Source organism: Cucumis melo, chromosome 8, assembly GCF_025177605.1.
Source record: "Cucumis melo cultivar AY chromosome 8, USDA_Cmelo_AY_1.0, whole genome shotgun sequence".
Lineage (NCBI taxonomy): Eukaryota > Viridiplantae > Streptophyta > Magnoliopsida > Cucurbitales > Cucurbitaceae > Cucumis > Cucumis melo.
This window is the reverse complement of record NC_066864.1, coordinates 3289054-3313052: the sequence shown is the minus strand read 5'-3', so window position 1 is coordinate 3313052 and position 23999 is coordinate 3289054. Positions and strand designations below refer to the sequence as shown.

At 34.6% G+C, this 23999-nt stretch overlaps 3 protein-coding genes across 15 annotated transcripts in view; 2 read left to right on the top strand and 1 right to left on the bottom strand.

The window, feature by feature from the left end:
- Positions 1-182: 182 nt before the first annotated feature.
- Positions 183-1995, bottom strand: LOC103484732 (uncharacterized). Of its 2 annotated transcripts, none has more exons than XM_008441975.3 (2): positions 1809-1995; positions 183-1550 (listed from the first exon to the last, which is right to left on the bottom strand). In XM_008441975.3, exon 2 carries the CDS (start codon positions 1517-1519, stop codon positions 344-346), a length of 1176 nt encoding a protein of 391 aa, XP_008440197.1. In that variant the 5' UTR covers positions 1520-1550; positions 1809-1995; the 3' UTR covers positions 183-343. The 2 variants fall into 2 exon arrangements, with proteins under 2 accessions (XP_008440197.1, XP_008440196.1); XM_008441974.3 differs by having other exon boundaries at positions 183-1554; positions 1809-1994.
- Positions 1996-4191: 2196 nt separating this feature from the next.
- LOC103484731 (mitochondrial pyruvate carrier 1) lies at positions 4192-6467 on the top strand. 3 transcript variants are annotated; one of them, XM_051088694.1, is made up of 6 exons: positions 4192-4500; positions 4575-4612; positions 5396-5498; positions 5576-5668; positions 5754-5889; positions 6242-6467. In XM_051088694.1, exons 1-6 carry the CDS (start codon positions 4437-4439, stop codon positions 6279-6281), a joined length of 474 nt encoding a protein of 157 aa, XP_050944651.1. In that variant the 5' UTR covers positions 4192-4436; the 3' UTR covers positions 6282-6467. The 3 variants fall into 3 exon arrangements, with proteins under 3 accessions (XP_050944651.1, XP_016899143.1, XP_008440195.1); XM_017043654.2 differs by having other exon boundaries at positions 4220-4500; positions 4585-4612; positions 5614-5668; XM_008441973.2 differs by lacking the exon at positions 4575-4612 and having other exon boundaries at positions 4234-4424; positions 5614-5668.
- A 1252-nt stretch (positions 6468-7719) lies between these two features.
- LOC103484730 (uncharacterized) overlaps positions 7720-23999 on the top strand; it is a 31464-nt gene continuing 15184 nt past the window's right edge. For 3 of the 10 annotated variants that reach the window (XR_536774.3, XR_007823115.1, XM_017043744.2), the window contains exons 1-13: positions 7720-8260; positions 8384-8468; positions 9171-11365; positions 13088-13202; positions 15980-16798; positions 17035-17320; positions 17394-17857; positions 17954-18089; positions 18176-18297; positions 20950-21608; positions 21739-21856; positions 21982-22098; positions 22312-22406. Coding sequence is in view for 4 of the 10 variants with exons in the window: in XM_017043744.2 (XP_016899233.1) it covers positions 7977-8260; positions 8384-8468; positions 9171-11365; positions 13088-13202; positions 15980-16798; positions 17035-17320; positions 17394-17857; positions 17954-18089; positions 18176-18297; positions 20950-21608; positions 21739-21856; positions 21982-22098; positions 22312-22406 (5495 nt within the window). In the remaining 6 variants the exon portion in view is untranslated. The remainder of the gene's footprint in view (positions 8261-8383; positions 8469-9170; positions 11366-13087; positions 13203-15979; positions 16799-17034; positions 17321-17393; positions 17858-17953; positions 18090-18175; positions 18298-20949; positions 21609-21738; positions 21857-21981; positions 22099-22311; positions 22407-23999) is intronic. The other 7 variants (XR_007823114.1, XR_007823113.1, XM_051088693.1 and 4 more) reach the window with 6 other exon arrangements.

Below are 23999 nucleotides of genomic sequence, written 5' to 3'. Positions count from 1 at the left end.
TCTTTTAGTTCTTATCTGTAATTTAGTATTAAGAATTAGATTTGATTGTGTATGCTTAATTTCTTATTAGTTGGGAATATCATTTTGTTCACTTAATTTCCTATTCACCAATTCTTCCAAGAAAATAAAAACTTCGTCGTAGAACAAGTGAGAGAACCAGAAAACAAAAAACTCAACAATGGTTAACCGAATTGTTTTTCCTATTTTACTCTCTAGGGGGAAAAAAACGTTTACAAAAACAATCTCCAAATATTCTTCAATGATGCTATATAGTTGCGCTCAAATAAACAAAAAAAGACATGGTGTAACACAAGATACATTCAATTTCTACTCACGACGTACACTACACTTCTGTTCTCAAATTCTCGGCTGCATTGGCGAGAAAACAACAGAGTTTTGATTCCATGGCTAGAGAACTAACCAATTCCCCCATGATTTTCAGCTCCTCGTGAAAATCTGGATGCAACACCAACGAGGAAAAGTTCTCGTCCAACAGTAGTCCAAGATATCTGACAACATCATCAAGTTTGGGAACCCAATCACAAGCCTTCAAACCCAACACAATCGATGCTTTTGGACAAGAAACTGCCTGAGGGAATCTCTCATATTTTTTTAACCATTTCCCCAGGTACTGAATCAAATGAATCATCTCTTCGCGATTCAACTTACTGAGTGCAGACGCAAGAATTACTTCATCAAGATTGGGAGATGCCAATAGATAATGCAAACACAGTTCCTGGGTTGAGAATCCATCATGTGCTAGCATGAGCTGAATTGCAGCCTCCTTTGCCAGATTAGACTTCTTGCCTTTTAAATTTTTATCGCTAGCCTTCTCAATGGCTAGCAATGCTTGGTCTTCCCATTCCTTCCTCACATTAGACATACTGGCATAAGCCTCTTTGGAGGGGCAAAGAAAGTACTTCAGAATGCAGTGTAAATCGGCAGGACCAAAATCTGATGCTTGCTTGATACAGAGACAAAGTAGATCTGACCTCTTCTTCGCCACAAGTTTCAAAATCAAAGTTGAATAAGATGCATGTTTAACAAGCTTATTAACAACAAAAGTCTCCACCAATTCCCAGTCCTCAAAAGCAATACACGTATCGAAAACCAAGTCTCCAACGTCTTTGCTCATCAGGAACCCAAGTTTCTCAATCAAAACCTTAGTGTAACAATTGTCTGATGGACTAACACTAACTACAATTCCGACCCTTTCCTTCATTTTTTCAAGAAAAGCATTCAAAAGGTTTAAAAACTCAGGCTTTGAGAAGCTTCGGTTTTTTAGCTTCTGCTTGAGATTTTCGTGGAATTTTTTCCCCAGGTCAATCACCTTGCAATCGTTTTCCGAAACTTGCCATCCAATGACGGGATTGACAAGAGAAATAGGATCTGGTTCATCAACTTTGGATTTCAAATTGGTAAAAATTTCGTCTGGATTGAGGAGAATGGGGTAGTCAGACTGGAAATCAAGCGAATCGGAGCAAGCGGAGGCTTGCTTGATGATTTCAAGTAAAGTCATGGCGAAATTTCAGAGCAAAACAAGTTGTAATCTATCTGCGGCAAAAAAGAATAATAAAAAAATAATTATGAACCCAATATTCTCTTTAACAAACAAGATGCTTCTTTTTTCATTTTCCTTCTACAATGCACACCAATTTGAAAATCATTTCTTAATAATGAAAGTGACTTTGATGCAGTGAAAGAAGAGTCCCAACACCAATCCAAAAGATTTCTTGACCTCATAAACATGGTTTAGAACGAAGTAACAAATACATGAAGAGAAACATAAGGAAAAAATAAATAAGCACCTGGAGGAGTAGGCTAAGAACTTAGGTGTGAGATCGTGAGAAGAGATGGAGACCGTGAGAAGGAGAACTGAAAACTATGTATGTGAGAGGGAAACGGCGACGGTTAACCGAAGGAGGCGGAGACAGCATAAATCGGTGGGATAAAGGAGGGAGGAGATCCGATTAGGTTTTATAAATTTTTAGGCTAAACTATATATATATAATTTTCCGGATACAAAATTCTTCTTAAAACAATAATTAGCAAATAAAAAAAAATATCAAAAGTATTAAAATGCACAAAATATTTTAAAAATCAAAGAATAAATTTGTGTAATAATATATTTGGCTATTAACACATTCAAATTATCAACCTACAATTTTGTTAAAATATTCTATGTAGTTCTATTATTTTCTTTATTTTCGATAAATCTAATATTCTATATTAAAATGTACCGTTTTATTTATTTTTGTTTTTTTAAACGATATTGAAGGACCGTACGATATAATAACGAGGATACTTCTTTATTTGTAAGGTTTAGGAATATTTTTAAACTTTCAAAAGATTAAAGGTATTTTAAAAAATTTAGTGTGTTAATGGTCAAATCTATTTTTGTTTACTGTGTATTGATATTTAAATACATTTTATTTGGAAAAAATGTTACTTTTGAATTTTGTGAGATTGTTTGTAAAGTTTTATATTTAAACTTTTGATTGGTCGGTGAAAAAAATTGGTACAATTATAAGAGTACTGTTGATTTATTTTTAAGTTTAAAAGTATTTGGGAGCATTTTTAATAGTTAAAGGATATTTATTAAATACACAATTTAGAATTAATAGCTAACATTTTTTTTTAAATGTTAATGAATTGCCTTTAAAAAATTATAACATAAAAGCTGCATGGCAATTTTTGAAAAATGACGCTAATAAAAAAATAATTTTATTTTTAAAGTAGTTTTACTATATTTTGTTAATAATTTCGTTTTTTTTTTTATCTATACGAATCTCTAATAAAAATCAAAAGAATTAAGTAAAACAATCAAAAGAGAGTTATGTATTTTTCTATTATGTCCTAAAAGAGGTGTAAACAAAATATTCCTAATACAAACCTAAAAATATAAGTGGAGATGTATAGTTATTATTTATTTTTTATTGATAATGTTTGTTAAATTTATGTATTGGTTGCCTCCAACTTCTCCCGAGCATATACTCTTTATGTGATGTGGATGTTCAGTGAATGATTTCAATAGCGGGGTTTGGATTATCAACATTGAAAGAAATTGGATTGGGTTGTAAAATTTTAATACATATATTTTGAATTAGGTTGGGTTGGGATTATAAGATTTAGCAACCTATCAACTCGGTTTTATTGTTATTATTATTATTATATATGGAATGAATTTGAATGAACGACTTAGATTTTACACAAATTCAGATTTCAGGTATGATAAACACTTGACTTTACCCTTGTTTGTTTGATTATAATTTTTTAAAAAATTGATGTATAAATATGTAAAAATTCAACTTATATCAATTTTTGTAAACGAAGGTCCAGGCCTTTTTAGCGGTGAAGGTTTGGGAGCATTTGTATCATTTGTGCAACGACATCTACGAGCACCTCTCTTAGTACACCTCTTACCCGCTCTTACATATGGGCAATGCCCATTTTCGCACGATCTATTGGAATTGCAAGTCACCTCCCGAGCATCATCACTAGATTGTGCCGCACGTGGATGAACACTTGAAGAACCTTGGGAAATCTAAATAATAATGAAGAATTAATCAGAAGTTAAATACTCATGTACAACTTAACTAATAGATAAATGGCAATACCATTTTCATTAATCTTGTAACTGGAACTGCAATGTGATAGACCAAGCACCCTAAAAATATACACACACACACATATAAAGCAGAAAATGTATTGTTTAACAGAGATTTTTGGATTCTCTATTCCAAGGTAGATTAGAAATTCAGAAAGAAGGAAAAGAGAAGAAGAAGAAGAGAAAGAAAACAAAGAGAAGATTTTTTTAAAAGAAAACAGAGCTTTAGCAAGGAGAAGAAGAAGTTAAAGAAAACAGAGATTTAAAATCAATAAACTTCAAGGAAAAATAATGAGCTAATTAGTTAAATACGTAAAATTTAATTTACCTTCTTCCTACATTTACAAAAGAATGAACACAAAAAAGTACACAAACGAAAAATAGAATGCAAAATATAATAAATGGCTTTATATAAAGAATTAAATACAATTTTTAAGTATTTACATTTTACGTAATTTTAAAATAAAATTTTGAATACATGAACCGAATGATCGAACCAACCCAATTCATATATGGATGAGTTGGGTGGGGATCTATTTTTTGGACCAGGGTTGTTATTTGGGTTAATTTTACAACGGAGAATCTAAACGGCGCTTCAGCCTAACTAACCCAAAATTACTACGAAAAGAAAAGAAGAGAGAGTGAGAGAGGAAAAAAAAAAAAAAGAAAAATAAGAAAAAGAAAAATAGCCTGCTATCGTTCTTCATCTTCTACTTTTGGGTGGTTTCAAAGTCAAAATTCTCTAGCGGTTCTCCATTATCTCTTGGCCAGATCTCCATCGAATTGCTGACTGCCCTCCGACGCTCGTCTTCTCCAGGTATGATGGACTATGGAGATATTATCTGTTCTCTGTAATGTGAAATTATGGATTCAGCTTTGTAATGTGAAACTGGGTAAGGAAAGGATTTTCACCAGATTGTAAAATGCCATCTTCTTGAATGATTCATTTTCTTTTGGTTTTTGGAAGAGTTCTTTAGGTTGTTGCCTCCTTTTGGGTCTTTCAAGGTACTTAATTCTTTTTTCGCTGCTTCAATTTTTTCTTTTTCTCTTGGTGGTGGTGGGGTGGGGGGTGGCTGATTTTTCTATAGGGATACGTTTTGCTGCGGGGAAACTGGATTATAGGTCTATCTTAGTTCTCCTTTTGATTCCGTGGAAGGTGTGGGAAATTTTGGTGATTTTTTTTTTTTGCCCTAAAATTAAACTTGAACGAAGATCAAGAACAGCTCCGTCGTAGTCAAACCCCCCAACCTGGTGCACGATCTGTTTGTAGAAATGCCACGATCAGATACAATCATATAGATACTGAAAAAAGAAAATAGTAGATATACATCACAAATCTAATTATCTTCCATCAATCATTCTTTCCAAAATTAGGCCACAAACGGACAGATTCACCAAAAGCAAACATCAAAACGTATAAAAATACATCTAGAGTAACCTGGAGAAATAAACAAGTGGAAGAATTTTCTGAATATATTCATGTAAGAAAAAATATGGTAGAATTTATATGATTTTTATCGCATGTAAGAATAAAAATCTTCAAATTCATATGTTACTTGATTGAGTTTCCTTTCACTTGCCACGTTTCTAAAGCTTTCAAACAAGTGTATCTCATGCAATATTTTGTTGCTCTGCATTATTAAAAAAGAATTTTAGGGTGAATTATTCTTTGGTTGGTCATAATCGTAAATGTGTTTTTCTATCCGTTGTTTTTGTCTCACCATAACATGATGTTTCATGAATTTTGAATTCTATGGTCTATTAGTCTGTTCTTATTTATTTTTGTAGAAATCAGAGAATGGTTTCATTCCGAGCATTCTTGAACAGCCCTGTTGGGCCAAAAACTACTCATTTTTGGGGACCTGTTGCCAACTGGGGATTCGTGGCTGCTGTAAGTTTGACTTCAATTTAAGTATCTGTCCTACCATGCTTTCTATGTTGCTTATCATTTATAATTGTTTTTCTTAGTTCTCAATTGTCTTGATCATGTTGGTGGACTCAAACAGGGGTTAGCAGACATGAACAAGCCACCAGAAATGATTTCTGGCAACATGACAGCAGGTTGAGCCTATCTATGTTGAAACTCATTTATCTAGCTTGTCTTTTAGTTTGGTCTAAGTGGTAACATATGCCCTTGTCACTGCAGCAATGTGCGTCTATTCAGGACTGTTCATGAGATTTGCATGGATGGTACAACCCCGCAATTACCTACTTCTTGCTTGTCATGCCTCAAACGAGACTGTACAGTTGTATCAATTCTCACGTTGGGCAAAGGCTCAAGGGTAAGTAACGAACTAATCAACTTCATTCAACTGATGTCTCCCTAGAAGGTCTTTGGCCAAAATAAGTTATCATCTGGCTTTGGTTGCTGGCAAAACAGTACTGGCTGGCGTTTTGTATCATGTTTTTGGACGATAATTATGTCACCTGAAAGTCGTTTTTTTAACACTATCAAGACTATTTAGTATATTTTTTTAAGCCAAAACTTCAGTATTAGCATGTGCATTAACATGTTACGTCCCAGCTTAACTGTGTGAGTGTGAGTATGTCCATGTAAATTGTGGCTGTGATAGTTATTTCGTTTCTTTTGGCAAAGTAATTAGCCTTTTTTTGACATAAGTTACACTCCAATAGGTACTTGTCAGAGAAGAAAGACGAAGCTGCATCTCAGTAGCTTGATGCTATATTCCCACATCCTGTTGTCTCTATAACATTATTTTCTACGGGTTGTAATTTGACTCATTGATAATCATTGTGTATGTTATTTGAAAATATGTCGAGGAAACTACTTCAGTAACACCAGAATGGAATTGGGAATTTTTCTCCCGAGAAGCAATAAAAATTATTTCAGATTTGCCAATTCTGAGTGAACAAGAATATAGTACATGAGTTGCCTTATAATCCTAGCTATAATACTGATTAGCCGACTTACAAGGCATCTAGGGGGATGTCAGATATTAAGGTTTAAACTGTGAGTGTGTTGCTATATGGTATAGTTGGAGTTTGTTAAGTGATGATCACAAGGTTTTGCAAATAAGGGGCTGGTAGCAAGTAATGGCAGCGATCTCGAATGTAAAGGAACCTTTGATGTTCTAAGCTCTCTTTATAATTTTGGGGGTGTTTGTGTTACAGGTTCAGAAATAAGCCTGTTCTGTTCTTTTGCTCCTGTGATAAAGGTTGGCAGGACTACTAAATAATTATTTATTTTGGTAATCATCTCCGAAAATTAAACCTTTTTTCTTTTATATTTCTTACAATGTTATGAACCATTTTTTAGGCAAATTTAAAAAACATAAAAAAGTTATATTTTTTCGATTTTCTAATTTGGCTTGGTTTTGAAAATACTCCTAAAATGTAGAAACCAACAAATGAAAGTGGAATTTGTAAGTTTAAATTTTGAAAAAACTAAAATTGAGTGATTATTAAACAGTGTTAAAGTTATTCGTTTTTGTTCTTTTAAATAGGTTTGGTGTTTAAGGTACTTAGATGGGTTTCGCATAAGGTAAAATATTGGAGTTAGACATTCTCTTCTTTCGGGGTGTAGGTTGTAAAATAGAGTGCAAAATAAGAATGATAAAAGGCATAAATGTGGTTTTCTGTAAAAGTGGTTTTAAATCATTACTTAACTATATAAGCAAAGGGAATCCCTTTTTCCCTTCATTTCTTTTATTTACTTTTTATGTTTCATTTTTTAAAAAGTAAATAAGTAAGTAAATAAAGGAATATGCCGTTGTCATTTCACATCTCAACCATCACAACTTAATCATGTTTGTAGAGATAGTTAGAAAATGAAATCGATATACCTTTAGATAAACAAACAGTATAATTTTTATTTTACCTTGTGGATACATTTTCTTTCAGTAATTTTATTATTTAAAACAATTACCCAACATCAACAATACATACCATTATTATTTAAAAGTAAATGTAAAAAAGCCACAATATATAATTCATTAAATTTTAAAACTTTGTAAGGCAAAGGCAACCATGTGGGCTTATTGCGTCTCCATCTCACACGTTGCCTTTACATTTCTTCTTTTGAAAAACAGTTTGTTTCGATATATTTGAAATTGGATAAAAACTGGATGCCGGGGGACACGTGTGCAAACCGACGGGAGATGACAATCACGTGAGACTCGTCTCGAGTCCTCTATATCTGTCCAGTTAAAACGTCCGTCCGACATTACCCGCCGTTGCATTTAGCAAATAGCAACTTCACGTCTTTTTCCACAAGCTTACTCTTCCTAACATTCCTATTCTCCAAATCCTCTCTTTACGTTTGCAAGCTCGCTGTTTGGGAAAGGAATCACTCTTATATGGAAGAATTACGATTATTGATCATCTTCGTGCTGTTCCAGCAACACTAGCTATGGGGTTGCACAATTTTCTTCTGCGGAGGCTGGTGTCTCTGCTGCAGCCATGGCTGCCAGAGGACTCGGACCTTCAGCTGAATTTTGGGTTTACTCGTTCCACCATCGATGCCCACAAACTTCATTTGAAGGTTTCGTCTTTCAATGAGCTAATTGAGGAGACCGCGACAAGCATGTCCTTCAAAGAGGTGATTGTTGACCGCTTGAGCGTTGTGGTCACTTACTGGCCTTTTCCAGCCTTCGATATCAAACTACATGGTGTCCATGTAACGCTATCTATCAGGTTAGTCAATTGCTACCGTGGTTTTGTGATCATTTGAATTGTAAGTGTTGTTAAAACTTAAATCTATGGTTTCTAGTAAGTGTGGATGGTTACTTGGTATTTACTTGGTTGGGAATTTAACAGGGAGGTGATTTCGAGGGGAAAACAGGATTCGGATATCGCATTTTCTGAAATCCTGAAGAAGAATCTATCTGCTATTGATCCGGAGGTGACGTCTTTTTCTTTTTTCCATTTCCTGACAAATTTAGATATTTAATTGTGTCGGGGATTGCGTTTTATGTAGTGTGGATACTGACATCTTTTAGCTCTTCAAGCACGTGAATGGTGAAGAGTATTATTTGCTTCACATTTCTTGGTTGCTTATCTGTAACGAATTCTGTTAGACTTAAGAAGTTCGAATTTTGTGTCATTGAATTTTTATCGATTTTGGACAACTTTAGAAGGTATGGACAGGTCAGTTGCCCGGTTGAGTTGATCAAAGTATTCAATATTTACAAACTGAATTTATAGGCCTCTTGATATATAATATATTTTCACTTTTGTCTTATTGGGATCAAGGGATATTATGAGCACTCTGAATTCGTTTTTGATTGCCTCGTTTCTGAAAAATAATTTAAAGAACAGTTATCCAGGTAAGAAAAAGCTGAAACTATCTTTTTAATGTAATCTTTACAAATTCAATAGTTTAAGGCTATGAAAACATGAATCGAGGTTTTCTGAAAATGTCATCTTAAATTTCAAATATTTTACTCTTTGATTACTTTTGTTGAACAGAAATGTCATTTACCACTTAAGCCTAGTGCTTTATTCGGTTTCTCTTCTCAAAGAAAAAAGAAGAGAAGAAAAGAAAAGAAAAAAGCCCAGTGTCTCATTCTAACTACCAGCTCTGTGGTTATTGAATGGGTTTCAGGGTGTTACTTTGCATGATCTTATGAAGAGTTTTCTGGACCCTCCACCAAGATACCAGTTGAAAACAGCTTTTAAATATCTACTACTCAAACGTGGTTGCGTACAGATGTCTAATATCGACTTTGTACTGGAGTTCCCAAGCTTTAACTATGTTTTTGGCTGTTCCTTGAACATAAAGTGTCTAAATGCCAAATTTGAAAATCGAAATCACGGATGCCTTCATGAGCTTATACATGCGATCTTAAAACCATTATCACATGGCTGCCTTGCCATCACTGGCAACGATCTTGAGATCTTGTTGAAGTGGGAAACTCAGATTAGTAGAATCTTGAATTTAAAAGTTATATTCAGTCGCTGCAAAATGTATGATCTTCAGCTTGTTGATGTGAATCTTAGAATTCCAGAATTAAGTCTTTCAGTTACTCCAGTTGTGGTTTCGATATATTCAGTATTAAATGGAATGTCATCTAAAGAATACAAATTTTCTAGAAATGGCAGAGAACTTTGGAAACTAGCTGCTCGAAGAATTAGCCACATTACTTCATCGCCAGGAATGTCATGGCATCATCTTGTCACTGTTGTGATGCTGTGGGTACAGTATGTCAATGTCTACGAACTTTTACTGCTATTAACTGGATATCCTATGGCCAATTTGATGAAAAAATTCACTTATAAGATTTCTTCGGATAGAGAACTCTTCACTTTCTTTAAGAAACATTTGATGACAATTCTGGATATTGAGAAAAAGTTACCAATTGGATCCATCGCACAGGGAAGAAAAATAGCACGATATAGAGCCATCAAGAACATTGAAGACAAAAAGGAAGTATCTAGCATCGTCCAGTTAAAATTCTTTTATCAGGTCTTTTCATTGCTTTTATGCATTTGGAAAATGTTATGCAGTATTTTTCGTTTCATAGAAAGATGCATAGTTAAAACCTTGACTCAGCCACGGAAACTGGATGGATGTTTCAAAATTGTACGTCCAGATTCAAATTCACAGTTTTGCTTTATGTTGAATACTGGAAAACTGTTGGTGTCTATTTATCCCCAAGATGACATTCAGCCCCAAATGTTTGAAAACCTTAAATCAAGTTTTGGGATTCCGTCCTTTTTTATTTCTTTCTGTTTTTCCTTTGATTCACTCCTAGTCATGTACATGGTAGATCTTTGTGAACAGTCTCTACTCGTGTCCTGTGATCAATTCAATGTTACTCCCTTACCTTCTGTGAAGGCGTCCAGTGATAAAGTCTGTTCTGTTGATCTCTTAAAGTCTCTTGAAGGGTGTGGGATGGAAGGAGAAAATAATCTGAAATCTATCATTCATGGTGAACCTGCATGGAGCTTTTTTCCTTCTAATGGTCGTGAAATAGATATTGGTTGCAATCAATTCATATTTAAATATTTGGAAGACATGTGGGTGAGATGGAAATCTGTATGCAGGAATCTTGAAGAAGATATGATTGCATATTCAGATAATCCTTGGTTTCTTTGTGAAATTAGTAGCTCAATGACAAAATCAGTGCTTGAGAATTCAAATACTTCATTATGGAAATGCAATTTAGCTTTGGGTAAGCTAAATTTTGTGTTGCGGTATTCGTCTATATTATCAGCAGCTTTGCTCCTTCAATTGGCTTATTTGTGGACTGAGGATGAGCAAAGTCCTGAAGTTTCTTTGCATCCACCAACAGTTGCTGTAGATAATAGGGAAGCCTGTTTGAATAATAAGTATGAGAACTGTGCTAGTCAAATGATGACACCATTGCTTGAAAAGTTACCACTGAAAAACATTCAAGTTGCAATGCACATAGCTGGTTCTAACATCAAAATGGCACTTGGAAAGGACTTCAGTGATGGCGACGAAATATCCAGTGAGATATCCCATAAGGGTGACTCACTCATTGAACTTGATGTGCATGCTGTTGAAATTGCTGTATGCCCAACTTCCAGTTCTGATTTCGCACTTCTAATGGAGGACTCCTCAGAAGCAGACAAAGAACTGGAGTGTCTCTCTTTGAAAAAACCTCATATTTCACCAATCGGTAGTGAAAAATATACATCTCAAGAGTTGGTTTCCCTCTGGTTCTACCTACAACTCAAAGGGTTAAAAGCTTATTTCGGAAGTTTGGATGGGATACAAGAGAAAAACCAAATATTTATTTTTAACCCAATGCTGATCTTATCATCAATTGTCAGGTATGGCTATTTTCTTAATACTTGTCTCTATATGATTGTGGTGGTTCTCCGTCAATAATGAATAGGTATTTATAATAGGGCTTCTTAATGAAAAGTGCTTTCTTTCTCTTAAAAAAGATAATAATACAAAATATCTATTTGCTTTCTCCAGTCTACATTTTAAAAACTTGCGCACATACACACACTTGCAAAGTTACCCTTCTGTGAGTGTTTGTTTACGCTTGATTTATATTTCACGCACTCAGACGCGTATAATGGTTCAACCCAATTAAGATATGTCACCCCCCTTATATTTTGTGAGGATATAAAAGGATTCCCCCTTTATTGAGCATGATTTCCTGTTGATTCTGTTCTAGTCATCTCTCATTACAAGATAACATAATTATGCTCATCAGAAATGAAACTGAAATGGAAACTTTTCACACAGTATTTTTAACAAGGAAACAAAACTTTTATTCATTAATATAGGAGAGCAATATGAGAGGACATTTGATTTTCTTCAATGGTGGCCACTTTTGAACGTCTAGAACATAGAACCAAGGGGTCATCTGATAACATTGCTGTTTTGAGTTTCCAGTTTTTAGAAAAAGCGTTGTTTGATCATTGTTTTTGTTTCTTGTTTCTCATTTTTAAGGATCAATTTCGAAATTGCGTAGAAATTTTAGAAACAGAAAAGGCAAGTTTATGGTTTTCTCCTACATATAAATAAAAAAATGATCATGTTTTGCTTTTAAATGCATGATACGTATCTACAAACTAATTTTCATAAAACAAGTAATGAGAAATGTTTAGTAAACTCGTTTCCATTTTTTTTATTTTTCCAAGAAAATAGAAAAAAACAAGAAACATTTATTGAATGTAATTCCATTTTTCTAAGAGGAAACAAGAAATAAAAAATGAGAAACAAGAAAATGAAAATTCTACTGAATGGGCTCAAGTGTCTTGCCCAAAATTTAGACATTCTTATATCTAATTTACTGTTAGAAAGAAATTAAAATATTCTTAAATTATTTTAGAAACTATTGATTTACTTTGTTGGATAAATGCTGTTTTGAGAGAAGTCTAAGATTTTTAAAAAAGCAAGCATTCTGAGGGAGGCATCTCACATGTAGGTATCTTTTTTGTGTTTTCACCTCAAAGTTTTTTCGGGGATTTTTTTTCAAGATATCAAATTGAATTGGGGTGCATTTATTTGTCCTTAATTCTATTTTGTGTCGTGTTTGGACTTTTTGGATGTATTCTCCTTTTGTCTTTTGTTTCTTCTCTCTTATATGTACCTATGTGCATTTGTAGTCTGCTAGTTGTATTTATTCATTTATTCTCTTTTCTTCATTAATGAAAAATAGTTTCCTTTGCAATAAAAAAGATTATTGATTTACTATGCGTTGGGAATTTCCTACCATGGCTGGTAATTTGAAGAATTTCTGTCAGTTTGAGGATGGTTGGGATACTATGTGTTCATGTGAGTATAAATTGAACTACGTGATTTGTATTTAGATGGCAACCTTAGTATAAGTATGCAAATATATTGTTGACGTTTTTTTTAGAGGAATGCAAACAAGGCCTGGTGCATTCATCACACTATATACCATTGAAATGCAATGCAGTTGAAAGCATGGTTAACATCTCCTTTTAATATGAAAATTTCAAAGCAAATGTTTCCAAGTTTTATTTTATTTTATTTACAAATGAAGTTTAATTTCGAGTGGAATATTTGTGCAGGAAATCTGTTCACTCATTTAGCGAGAATTTCAATGCCTTCTCAGTAGCTTTTGACTGTACAACAACAGGTTTCACTTCTTTATCATATATGGAGGATTTATATCTTCTCATTAAGGTAATTGTTTCTCAGTAGTTTTTAAGTTAATGAGCTACTACTTCATCTAGTTGACTGCATGGCGAGCATGTAATTTTTTCTGAAACATCTATTGACGTAAACTGTACTGCCAAAAAAAAAAAAAAAAAAAAAAAAAACTATTGATGTATACCACCTCTGGGAAAGATGGTTAATATCTGAGCTGCGAATTTCTATGGGAGGAAACTTGTTTGTGGAGAAGTAAAAGGAGAGGAAAAAAGGATATAGTTGTTACGAGTAGGCATTGAGGTCACACGTGAAAAACTTCTTGACGTAGCCTAAGAGATAAAAAGAGAGAAATCTCCAATTATAAAATCAAAGTCTTCACTATGAACCAAAAGTTATGACTAGAAGACAATTTTTCTATTCATAGAGAATGATAAAACAAACTAATGCTTATCCTAGTTAATCAAAGAAACTAATCCTAATACTAATCAATCAAAGAATTAACCAATCAGCTCATCAATCGGGTTTTGTGCTTGCACCTTCAATCTTTTCCGCATCTACAGTGAGTTTTGGGAGCTCAATCGGTTTGCTTGTCTTGAAGTTCTAGATTACCGGTTTTTATTGTTGCTCCTCTTCTATACTTTAAGAGTTTTTTCTCTCCAGATTTGTTTTCCCAGAGGCCCTGTATCTTTCATGCCTTTTCTTCGTTGTTTTGTTTGTTTCTATTGGGTTTGTACTCTCTTGTTTTCTAGCTCTTTGCTCTGTCATTTTATCAATGAAAAATTATTTTTCCTTAAAAAAAAAGACCCTAATTTACTATAATCCTACCACATCATTCTATCCCTCAAAAAAAAAAAAAAAAAAACCCTTGAGTTTTAAAAAGATAATGAAGATTACAAAAGATAAAATAAAATAAAAATGAGTATCCTTGACATCAAAACACGATTAAAAACGCATAAGAAATTTATCTTCCAAGCCGATTGAATATGAGATAATAGAGTGGTTTGAGTTAAGAACTGTCCAGTCGAACAATGTTGAAAACGAGTTGAGTTAATTTTGTTAAAAGTTAGGGCTGTGTTGACAATGGACTTTTTTGGTATTAACCCCTAATGAGAATATTCTGGAAAAGATTTTCTTCCTTTGTCTAAGTTCCGACACCCTTCTTGTATAGCTTATTACCATTAAATTTTTTCCTTAAGTGTATACTTTTTCTTTTTTAAATTCTGGGGTATACAGAAGCTCGATCCTTTCTCTTTAGTCAGTTTCACCAATTTAATCAATGAGAATTAAGAATAGATAATTGTTCTGATCTCATGAAGCAATATGGTATTGTAACCCATAGAGCCCAAATGGGTATTCAATCCAATAAAAATGAATTGAGATCTAATTAAGAATGGTGAACCCAAAAGAGGTGTCATCTTGAGAGGGTATGCTGAGAATTCCACATTGGAAAAACTAAGGCCCATCTCGAGGGTATGCTGAGAGTTCCACATTGGAAAAACTAAGGGACCTTACACCTCTTATAAGATAGATGGTATTCCTCTTATGACCAACTGGTCTTGAGATAGAACCTTATACTATTTAAAATGGTATGAGAGCTATAGTCTTAAAACTTCTCTCACTGTAATTGTTTTAAACCTCGTGTCATAGGTCCAGAGAAAAGTTTTCTTCAAAATCCTCACGTCGGAGGATCTCCAAGTTCATGATGTTAGAAGATTTTCATCTCCATCAAAACAACAAGAAGAAAAACCCAAATTGCCAAGCACTCGAGTATTCACGATAGTGGAGAAACCAAAAAAAAAAAAAAAATGCAGTCAGTGAGTATTATTTTGTTAGTCATATGCCTTCTCCTATTTATGTAAGCTTTAGGGTCAATTGGTGATTTAAGGTAGTATTAAAGCAAGTTGGTTCAGGAGGTCTTGTTGTTCAAACCCTTGCAATAGTACTTCCTCTTCAATTAAAATATGATTTCCACTTGTGGGTCAAGACCACAAATGAGGAGTGTTAGATGATATAATTAAATTTACCTTTACCCTTCAACTTAAGTTTCTTAGTTAATTGGTGATTTAATATGGTATTAGAGGATGTTGTTCAAAGAGATCCCATGTTTATTCCCCTACAATGTTATTTCCTCTCCAATTAAAAAATTGATTTTCACTTGTTGGGTCTTCTTCATATTTCAAGCCCAAAAAGTGTGGGGGAGTGTTAGATGATATAATTTAAATCTGCTTTCACCCATTAGTTTAAACACAAATCCATAGCTTGGAGCCTAAATTTCATCCATTCTCTCCCAAAAGTCCTCCAGATAGATGTTCTATTTGAAATTAATTTTTTTTTCCTTGAATATGTTTTGACCTCCATATTGGTGTTAGGATGATTAATGGGGAACGACTGAAATCCATCCCATGCTTCTTTTCAGCATGCTTTATCTTAAATATTTTATAGTTCTTTTCGTATTGTAATTAGTTGTATAATTTTTTTAACATCTATATTTTTCTTGTGTAATTCATATTACTCAACCAAGAAATATGATTAATGCGATTGGGTAGTATTTTTTTAAGTTATATATTTTTCTTGTGTTTTTTGCAGTATCCTTGGGTTGTTTAAATTCTTTCTAACATTATAATTTGGTTGAATAAACAAAGATAACTTAAAGATAACTAGTTCCAAAGTTATTTTGTTACGGACTCTCCATGCTTGTTAAATCCCTCCACAGATGGTTTGAAGTTGCTGAATCAGAATCTTGCATTTCTTCTCAATTGGATTATGTCTCTCAGTCTTCATTTTCTTACCCGAAGTGTTATTTTTGTCAGGTCATAGGAAATTTGTCCCCTGCAATTTCTTATCTTGGCTCTTGTAGTTGGTATCCGCAGGAATTCATGAAACAAAATATCATGCTCACAAAGCCCATGTCGAAGTTTGAATATGTGAAAGGAGCCTCGATAAGTTGTCATACTAGTTCAATGGTTCATGGGGCCTTTAAGATTAAGCGGATCGATGCCATTCTTCATAATTCCCGGAGGGGTGACACTTTCAAGAGTACTAAGATCTTTTCAAATAGCCAGAAAATGGCAGAGATCAATTCCCCTGATTGTGGAATTTGGATGTCTGTTGATCAGGGTAGAGTCAAGGTAACATGTGAAGAGGATAGAGTTGATATTATTACTGATATCTCTAATATCAATTCATTTATATTTAGGTATCACAATAGTGATATAGATCAATCTGTACCCAAATTTCTGCAGACGCAATTACTTAATTGCAATCTTTACTTCTATCATCAGATTTCTCTTTCTGATTTCATGCTTAAGTTATCTTTGAGTTCACGTAGTGGCTCATCCTCAGAAGGGCTGACGAATATTCACCATAGTTCTATTTCTAGAAGTAATGGATTGAATGTTGAGAATTCTGACATGGCAGTTGATTCTGAGGGGCCAGGTGGACGGTCTGTCTTTGTTCAGGATCTGGACTTTGTTTCACAATTTTCAAATTTTCAGTTGCTTGTAAATATTGCAATTAGTAGGATTCTCATAACGAGGTGCTCAATGTATGACATCTTAACTGAAGCACATCAACTGAGTAAACTTTCGTCAGATCTCTCTGTTGGGGAAGACTTTCGTTGGAAGATTCAGGTGATTGTTCTGTGAAGTAAAGAGTCATTACTTCCCCTTTCTTTAGTTACATCGTTGTTTCTGTTTCTTCCAATCAATTCAATGAAAATATCGTTTATTGTCCAAGTATGGAAGGATGTTTTGATTTACTACACGTCTAGGCTGTTGTCCAGGAAGAATGCTTTGATTTACTAATTACTACAAGTCTAGGTTTCCAAACTGTGAAGTAATTTAACGAACATGGTGCTAACTGACAGGGTGGTGTTATTTTCCTGGAAACATTGGCTTTGACATTCTTTGTTAATTGTTTCCATAAATACTGTCATGCCATTGGGAGTCTTTTGTCTGTGTTGCAATTTTCTGATCAACAAGATAAGAAGGGTCAAGAAATGGCAGAAATCACCAGATTGGAGGAAAGTGCTACCGACAATATTGTTGGCAAGACTACCGACGATCTTTTAAGAGTTAAAGGGAAACTTCTGGAAGTTTTTATCCTCAATGTCTCCAACATTTCTCTTGTTCTCGTAGTAAAAGATGGATCTGGTATATTATGTTCTATTTGGTTCAATTTTAATATTATCTATACCCCTACTTCAATATTGGTTCTTTTCTGCAGATGTGATTCGGGAATTTGTGATTGAAGCTGATGCCAATTTAAAATTTCAATTGGCTGATAATAAGAAAGAACTTAGAATTAGTCTTTCTCACTTGTCAATTCTCTCCCAACAAATTAGGGGAACCTTGCAAAACAATATTCAAATTCCTCACTTTTCTTCAAATTTGTTTTCCCACCCCGCAGCTGGAGAACTTGCTGCAAGTTCTCAGCATGCGAAGAGAGTTCATATAGATAATGATGCAAGTAGTTCCAAACATCCAGTTTCTCATAAAAACTTTTCTGGAAGTAGTCATTTCACTGGGCCTTTTTGTTTTAGCTGTCGGCATTATTTGTTGGAGAACTTAGTCGCTTCCTTGTCAATTGAGAAGACATGTAGGGATGGTATAGGCATATTAAGTAAAGCTTGGGCTGGCAAAGGCTCTTTGTCAGGGTTGGATCTCATATTGTCTCATTCTGAAATACAGGTGAGTCCTAATTTCAAAAAGAAGCTTTGCCAACACCTTTTTGGTTTCTCTTTTGCTTCGTTGTATACTTATGTATATGTTTTTTTATTTCCTCAGGCAATTTTTTTATTGGTTTCATCATTTTCTGGACTGTATGACAAGGAAAAGACAAACAAGCATAAAATGCAATGGTCTGGCGGTCAGCAAGTTGATGCCAATAACACAGAGACATTTACCACCCTTGTTCCTGATGGTATTTTATCATTTGAAGGTTTCTAATTGACAGTGTACAGTTTTGTTTTTGCTATCTTGAGCTAATTATTTCCATTAACTATAAAGGTGCGATTGTTGCAATCCAAGATATCCATCAGCACATGTACTTCTGTGTAGAAGGTTATGACAGATACAATTTAGTTGGTGTAATGCACTATTCTCTTAAGGGAGACCGGGCTTTATTCAGGGTAATTCTGTGAATCTATTTGGTTTATTCAACGTTGGCATGTTTTTCTTTTCCTTCGCTATTAAACTTCATCTTTTTTGCTTAACCTCCTTTTCACTTGATGCTAGTTATAGCATATAGTTTTCAATAAGCCATGTCCTTATATTATTTTGATAAGATATTATAGTTTATATGATGAGAGCTCTTGGGATTTAATGCCTGACCATTAGCTGATATGAAGGCTATTGAAATAGTTGGGCCATCTTTTTCAGAAATAGTTTTATGTCTAGTGAGAATGCTTCTTACAGTAGTCCCAACTTAATTTCTTCTTTATTTCCTTTCAATAACTCATCTTTTTTTCCCCCACTTATTAAGTAGCAATGAAAGAAAGTTTTTCATCCAACTGGATGAAATTGAAATATATAAGAAATATTAATGTAAGACCTGTAACTCAATATTTTCCTTAGTGGCAAAGTTGCCCAAATATTAGAGCAGTATTCAGATGTTGATCTCCAATTTGTTAATTCTTTAGTGTAAGTAGCATATGTATAGAGCCCTACCACTATGTTTGATGACTTTTTAAGCAATAACTTGTCACAACTGATGACCTAGATCCTAGAATGCCTTTCAAGTACCTTAAAGGGTTTAAAAGAGGTTCTTAGAGCATGAAACAAATCCTCTTTGGCTGTGTCACAACACAAAAGAGCCAACTAAAATTATGGTTGAAATCCCTTTGCTTGATAATCTCAAAGAAACGGGAGAAGGCTTTCCTATGCATAGAGTTCAACGAAGTAGTCTCAAATCCCAATTGCTCTCCATTAAAGTGAAGAGGAAGTCCTTTGGAAACAAAAATTTAAGCTGATTTTGCTTAAAAAGGTGACTTAAATACCTTTTTTGTTGGCAGGGTTGTGGCCACTAAATCAAAATTTATCCATTTATTTGAAGCACTCTACACAAAATAGACAAGCCTCCATGTTTTTCTACCTCTAGATTAATATCCCATCTCAGCACAACTATTCCTAGTTCTATTCTTTTTTTTTTTTTTTGGGAAAGGCAACATGTCTCTTTAATGAGACGAAAGTACAAAATACAAGAAAATTGTACAATGAGTAACGAAAACCTTAAGGATCAGCAGGTGCACCTGGACATCTCAACTAGGTTGACACACCCTTAGTGCCCTCATCATCTCCTAAAAAACAATTAAAAAGGTACTTTCCAAGGCTAACACAAAGGCTATACAACAATGACAACTAAAACCAAGAATTCAAAAAGGGGTATCCTTACCAGTACAAGATTGATTAAACGAGAAGATGAAGAAACCACTCAAAAAACGAAAAGCACAATTTATACAAGGCCCAAAATTAAGCTGGAAAAATAAAAGTTCCAAAATTGCTTTCATCAAACAAGAACTTTGGCCTTGACCTTGATTGTTCACGGCTAAAATATTTTGATTCATCTTTAAGAATGCTTTGTTGGTTGTAATTGCTTTATTTGCTTACTATGTCTCTTTGTAATTTGAGCATTAATTTTCTCAATGAAAAGCCTTGTTTCCTTTTCTTTTTACAAGTCTCCATGCCAGATGCAAAAAACGCAATTATTAGAACAACCTCAAGAATCCTTGTTTCTTCTTTTTTTTAGAAAAAGTCTCCATACCAGAAGTAGACTAATGCTCAAAGTACAGAAGAGTTACACAAAGAGCCGTAAGCAAAAACTAAAGGATCAAGAGGCGCCCCAGACATCTAAACTAGGTTGGCACTTCCATAGTGCCCTCATCATTTCCTACAAACTAATGTCAGTATTGAGTGAACCGAGACTAACAAACAACCTTTACAAAGGAAAGTACAAAAAATCACAGCCCTTATAAGAGAAGCGAAATTGAACAATGCAAAAAGCCTTTAACCTTGTACCTAACTAGTGCTTAAAGCAATACAAGAATCTAAATTTAAGTTTTTGGGTCCATTGGTGATTTAATATAGTATAAGAGCAGGTGGTCAAGGACCTCCTCGTATTCAAATCCCTGCATTATTGTTTCCTCTTCAATTAAAATTAGTTTCCACTGGTTGGGCTTTCAAATATTTTAAGCCCACAAGTGAGGGGGAGTGTTAGTGATATATATTTAAATTTGTGGTTACCCACAAGCTTGACAATGGAGAAGAAAGGTCAACGACAAGCAAAGAGGGTGAAAATCCACAAAAAATGAAGCAGAAAACCCATGAATACTAAGATGGAGGCACAACGATGACAATGATGGAGATATCACATCTCCCCTTTTCCATTTGGAGAATGTGGTTTGAGTGGACCAAAAGGGGGCCGTCTCATCTTCCTTCTTCTTAAATGAGCATCTGAGCTTTCTTATGAATGTTGTATGAGCTTAGTGAATACAATAGAATAGTATTTGAGAATTCTCTTATAATTTTCTGTTTTTTGAAGGTTTAAACTCTGAGGGAAACAAGTACAATATTGTTGATTGGACTAATGACCTTACTTGAATAGATTTGTGTTGGACTAATGACCTTTGTCTTTTTCATTATTTCATTGAAAAGTGCGTTCTTTGAAAAAAAATATAGGTTCTCATTTTTCTCATTTACTTCTGTATTTGTGTTCTATGACTTTCCTTTTCATTTGAGTGACCATATTTGTTCCCTAAACTTGGCATATCACTATGAGCTTGCAGGTTGAATACAAGAAAAGGAGGATATCCTCGTCATCGGTTTGGTTCTCCTTGATATCATTGTATGCAAAGAATGCTGCAGGCAAACAATTAAGGCTGAACTGTTGTCCTCAATCTGGAGTTGTAAACATATCTGGCACTGATGATAGGGATACGACACTATGGAGAATATTTTCTTCGACTCCTAGAGGTCAAAATGGTGATACCGACTGGGAAGCATACAACCATTTTTCTAAAAGAAGTTTTTATCTAGTGAACAAGAACAATGACTGTGGTATTGCCTTTGTTGATGGGTTTCCAGAGTTTGTCAGAAAACCTGGAAATCCTTTTAAGTTTAAAATTATTCGTGATTTTCCTACCGTTCATGGTGTTACTGATTATCTTACTGGGACCACTGGAACCACTGGAACCAGTCATGAACAAAATTCAAACCTGGATGAGAGATTATCTGGAACTAAGGAGACGTTTCCAATAATAGATATTTCAAGTTATTTCTCTCTCACCATTGTTCATGACATATCTGACACGAGTGACATATTGCCTCTCATTTGTGGTTGTCTCAGTAATATGAAACTGACCCTACAAATTTCATCAAATAAAACCAGGGTTCTTTGCACATCCACTGCTGAATTACATTATTTTGATGCCCGAAGATACTTATGGTGAGAACTTGTGCTGGGTGGAAGAATGTTGTTACCTTGATGCTAGGCCATTTGAAGATCTATCTTTTGCCCATTCCCTTTAGTTTAATTTCTATTCTTTTTCATAATATTTTCTTGAATTGTAATGCAGGCAATGGATTCTTAGCCCAGTTGACTTTTGCCTTTATTACCGTTTCAGTGCTAAAAGCAGTAGCACAGAAACAATTTTGCATGGGGTTCCTGTGCATATTTATTGTAGAATGAAGGAGGTATTATCTTTTTCTTTCAGGAAACGGTGACTGTCATTGAATTTAAGCAGTTTCTTGACTCTGCAGTTAACCCATTGTTTTTTCATTACACACCTCACTGATATGCTTTTGTGGTATATTGGTAGTTGGACATATCCTTAAATGAGACCTCGCTGGATGTAGTGCTCTTTGTCATTGGGAAACTAAACTTGGCTGGTCCTTATGCCGTGAGAAGTTCCATCATTCGTCCAAACTGTTGCAAGGTTTGCTTTTCATGATGTTAATTGTTATGAAAAATTCAATAAGATGATTGATGGGGTGGAACTTGTAGAAATTCTTGTCTAATAGGAAATTTGATAGATCCAATTGGAGGGAAGAACTGATATAATCATTGATAGACAAAAATTATATGTGAATCTACACAAGTTATACAAAGAATAGACTGGCCTGCATTTTCATCTGCATTTATATGACAGGTAGAAAATCAATTTGGGGTCGATCTTCATTGTCAATTTGACAACAAGAAGAATCTGACAATAGGAAAATTTCAGCATGCTTTCATCTCTCTGAGGTACTTTAATTAGCATATACTTACTTGTTAGCTCTTATTCCGCGCACTTGAATCTTTTTCTAACCTATTTATTTAAACTTTTGGATCTAACTGTGATTTAACATGGGGCCTAAACATATGGGTTCAAATTGTTGTTTCCTCTCGTGTTCGTAGTAATGGTATGGAGTCACTATATTTGAGTCATAAAACAGGTTGGAAAATACTAAAGATGGAATTTTTCATCTAGTTCAGCTTTTGTTTTCTTGAAATGGAAACAAATTTCAAAGATATAATGGAAAAAAGACTATTGTTGTTATTGGGAACAAAAGTGAGGTAAGTTCTCTCTCCCCTCTCTCCTCTCTCCTCTCTCCTGTCCCCTATGTGGTTGCTGGTGTTTCCTTCCAGTCTCCTCCGGGGAGCTTCAAAACATCAAAGGGAGGTAGTTAGCTGCAAAGTAAGCCAGTCTCACTATTGCATTTGGAAAGGGGAAGATTCTGCAGAATTCTATCAGTTTCTGAATACCATCTCCAATGGATTTTGACAGCAATATCAGATTTACTAGGAGGACCAGTTGATAGCTATTTTAAAAAATTTGACGAAATTAACAGAGGAAGATTGAAGATTTCGAAGTTCAAAGCAAAGATCAGCTGGGTCTTAAGCTGTGATTATTGGCCTTATTCAGGGGTCATTCCAATTAAAGAGTGTGATCAGGAGAAAACAGCAGGGCTGGATGTCTTTTTGTAATATGCTGAATAAATTCATAGAAAAAGAGAAGTATGTCAAGCAGTACTCAGGCAATATCTCCAAGAACCCCCTAGCTATTGGCAGACAAACTGAGCTTTGTAGAGAAGGTTAAATCCAATGGTTCAAACAATTCAGTATCTAAGAGTGAAATAGAGGAAGTCAGCGAGGCCGTGGGACAGAGGAAAAGACAGCTCACGGCTGGTCATCCCCCTTCTCCCCCAGCATCAAAGGCAGAAAATCAGAAGCAGTGGGTGATTAAGAACCTGGAAGTCGCTCAAACCAAGTTCGATCAGCTCTGGATAGTTACTAAGCTATTTGTGTTCAACGACTGGAGAGAAATACGTAAAGTATTGGAATCTTTATTTCAAACTAAGATTGTTATAAACCCCCTGTTTGATGAGAACGCTCTCATTAGTCTTGACCAAGGCTCAATCATGGACTAAATCAGAGGAGATGGTTTATGGCAGCACTTGGGTTCATTTCATCTCAAATTTGAACAATCGGACAAACTCAAGCACAACCGAAATGGAAACCGAGCGTTTCCTGCCGATAACCATGAAAGGATTTGGTGGATGGTTGAAAGTAAAAACTCTACCTTTGGACTATTGGTGCTGGAGAATTTTTGGGGTTATTGGAGACCATTTTGGGGGACTCAAACACATAGCCTCAGAGACACTCGATTTTACAAACGTGAAGCTAGAATCAAAATGAAGAAGAATCTTTGTGGTAGAATGACCCTAATGTAGATGGGACTTGAGAAAAAACTCAAAACACCTAGAACAATTCATAAAAAATTTATATAATCTAAACAAACTAGGTGAACACCCTTAAACTGTAGCTCCTGGAGAACTAGAAGGGATTGGTAAGAAC

Excerpts from the sequence above, each read along its gene's own strand:
- LOC103484731 (XM_051088694.1), top strand. The coding sequence starts at position 4,437 with ATGGAGATATTATCTGTTCTCTGTAATGTGAAATTATGGATTCAGCTT. Across the intron at positions 4,501-4,574 it reads GCTTTGTAATGTGAAACTGG|AGTTCTTTAGGTTGTTGCCT; the intron begins GTAAGGAAAGGA and ends GGTTTTTGGAAG. Across the intron at positions 5,890-6,241 it reads CGTTGGGCAAAGGCTCAAGG|GTACTTGTCAGAGAAGAAAG; the intron begins GTAAGTAACGAA and ends ACACTCCAATAG.
- LOC103484732 (XM_008441975.3), bottom strand. The coding sequence starts at position 1,519 with ATGACTTTACTTGAAATCATCAAGCAAGCCTCCGCTTGCTCCGATTCG.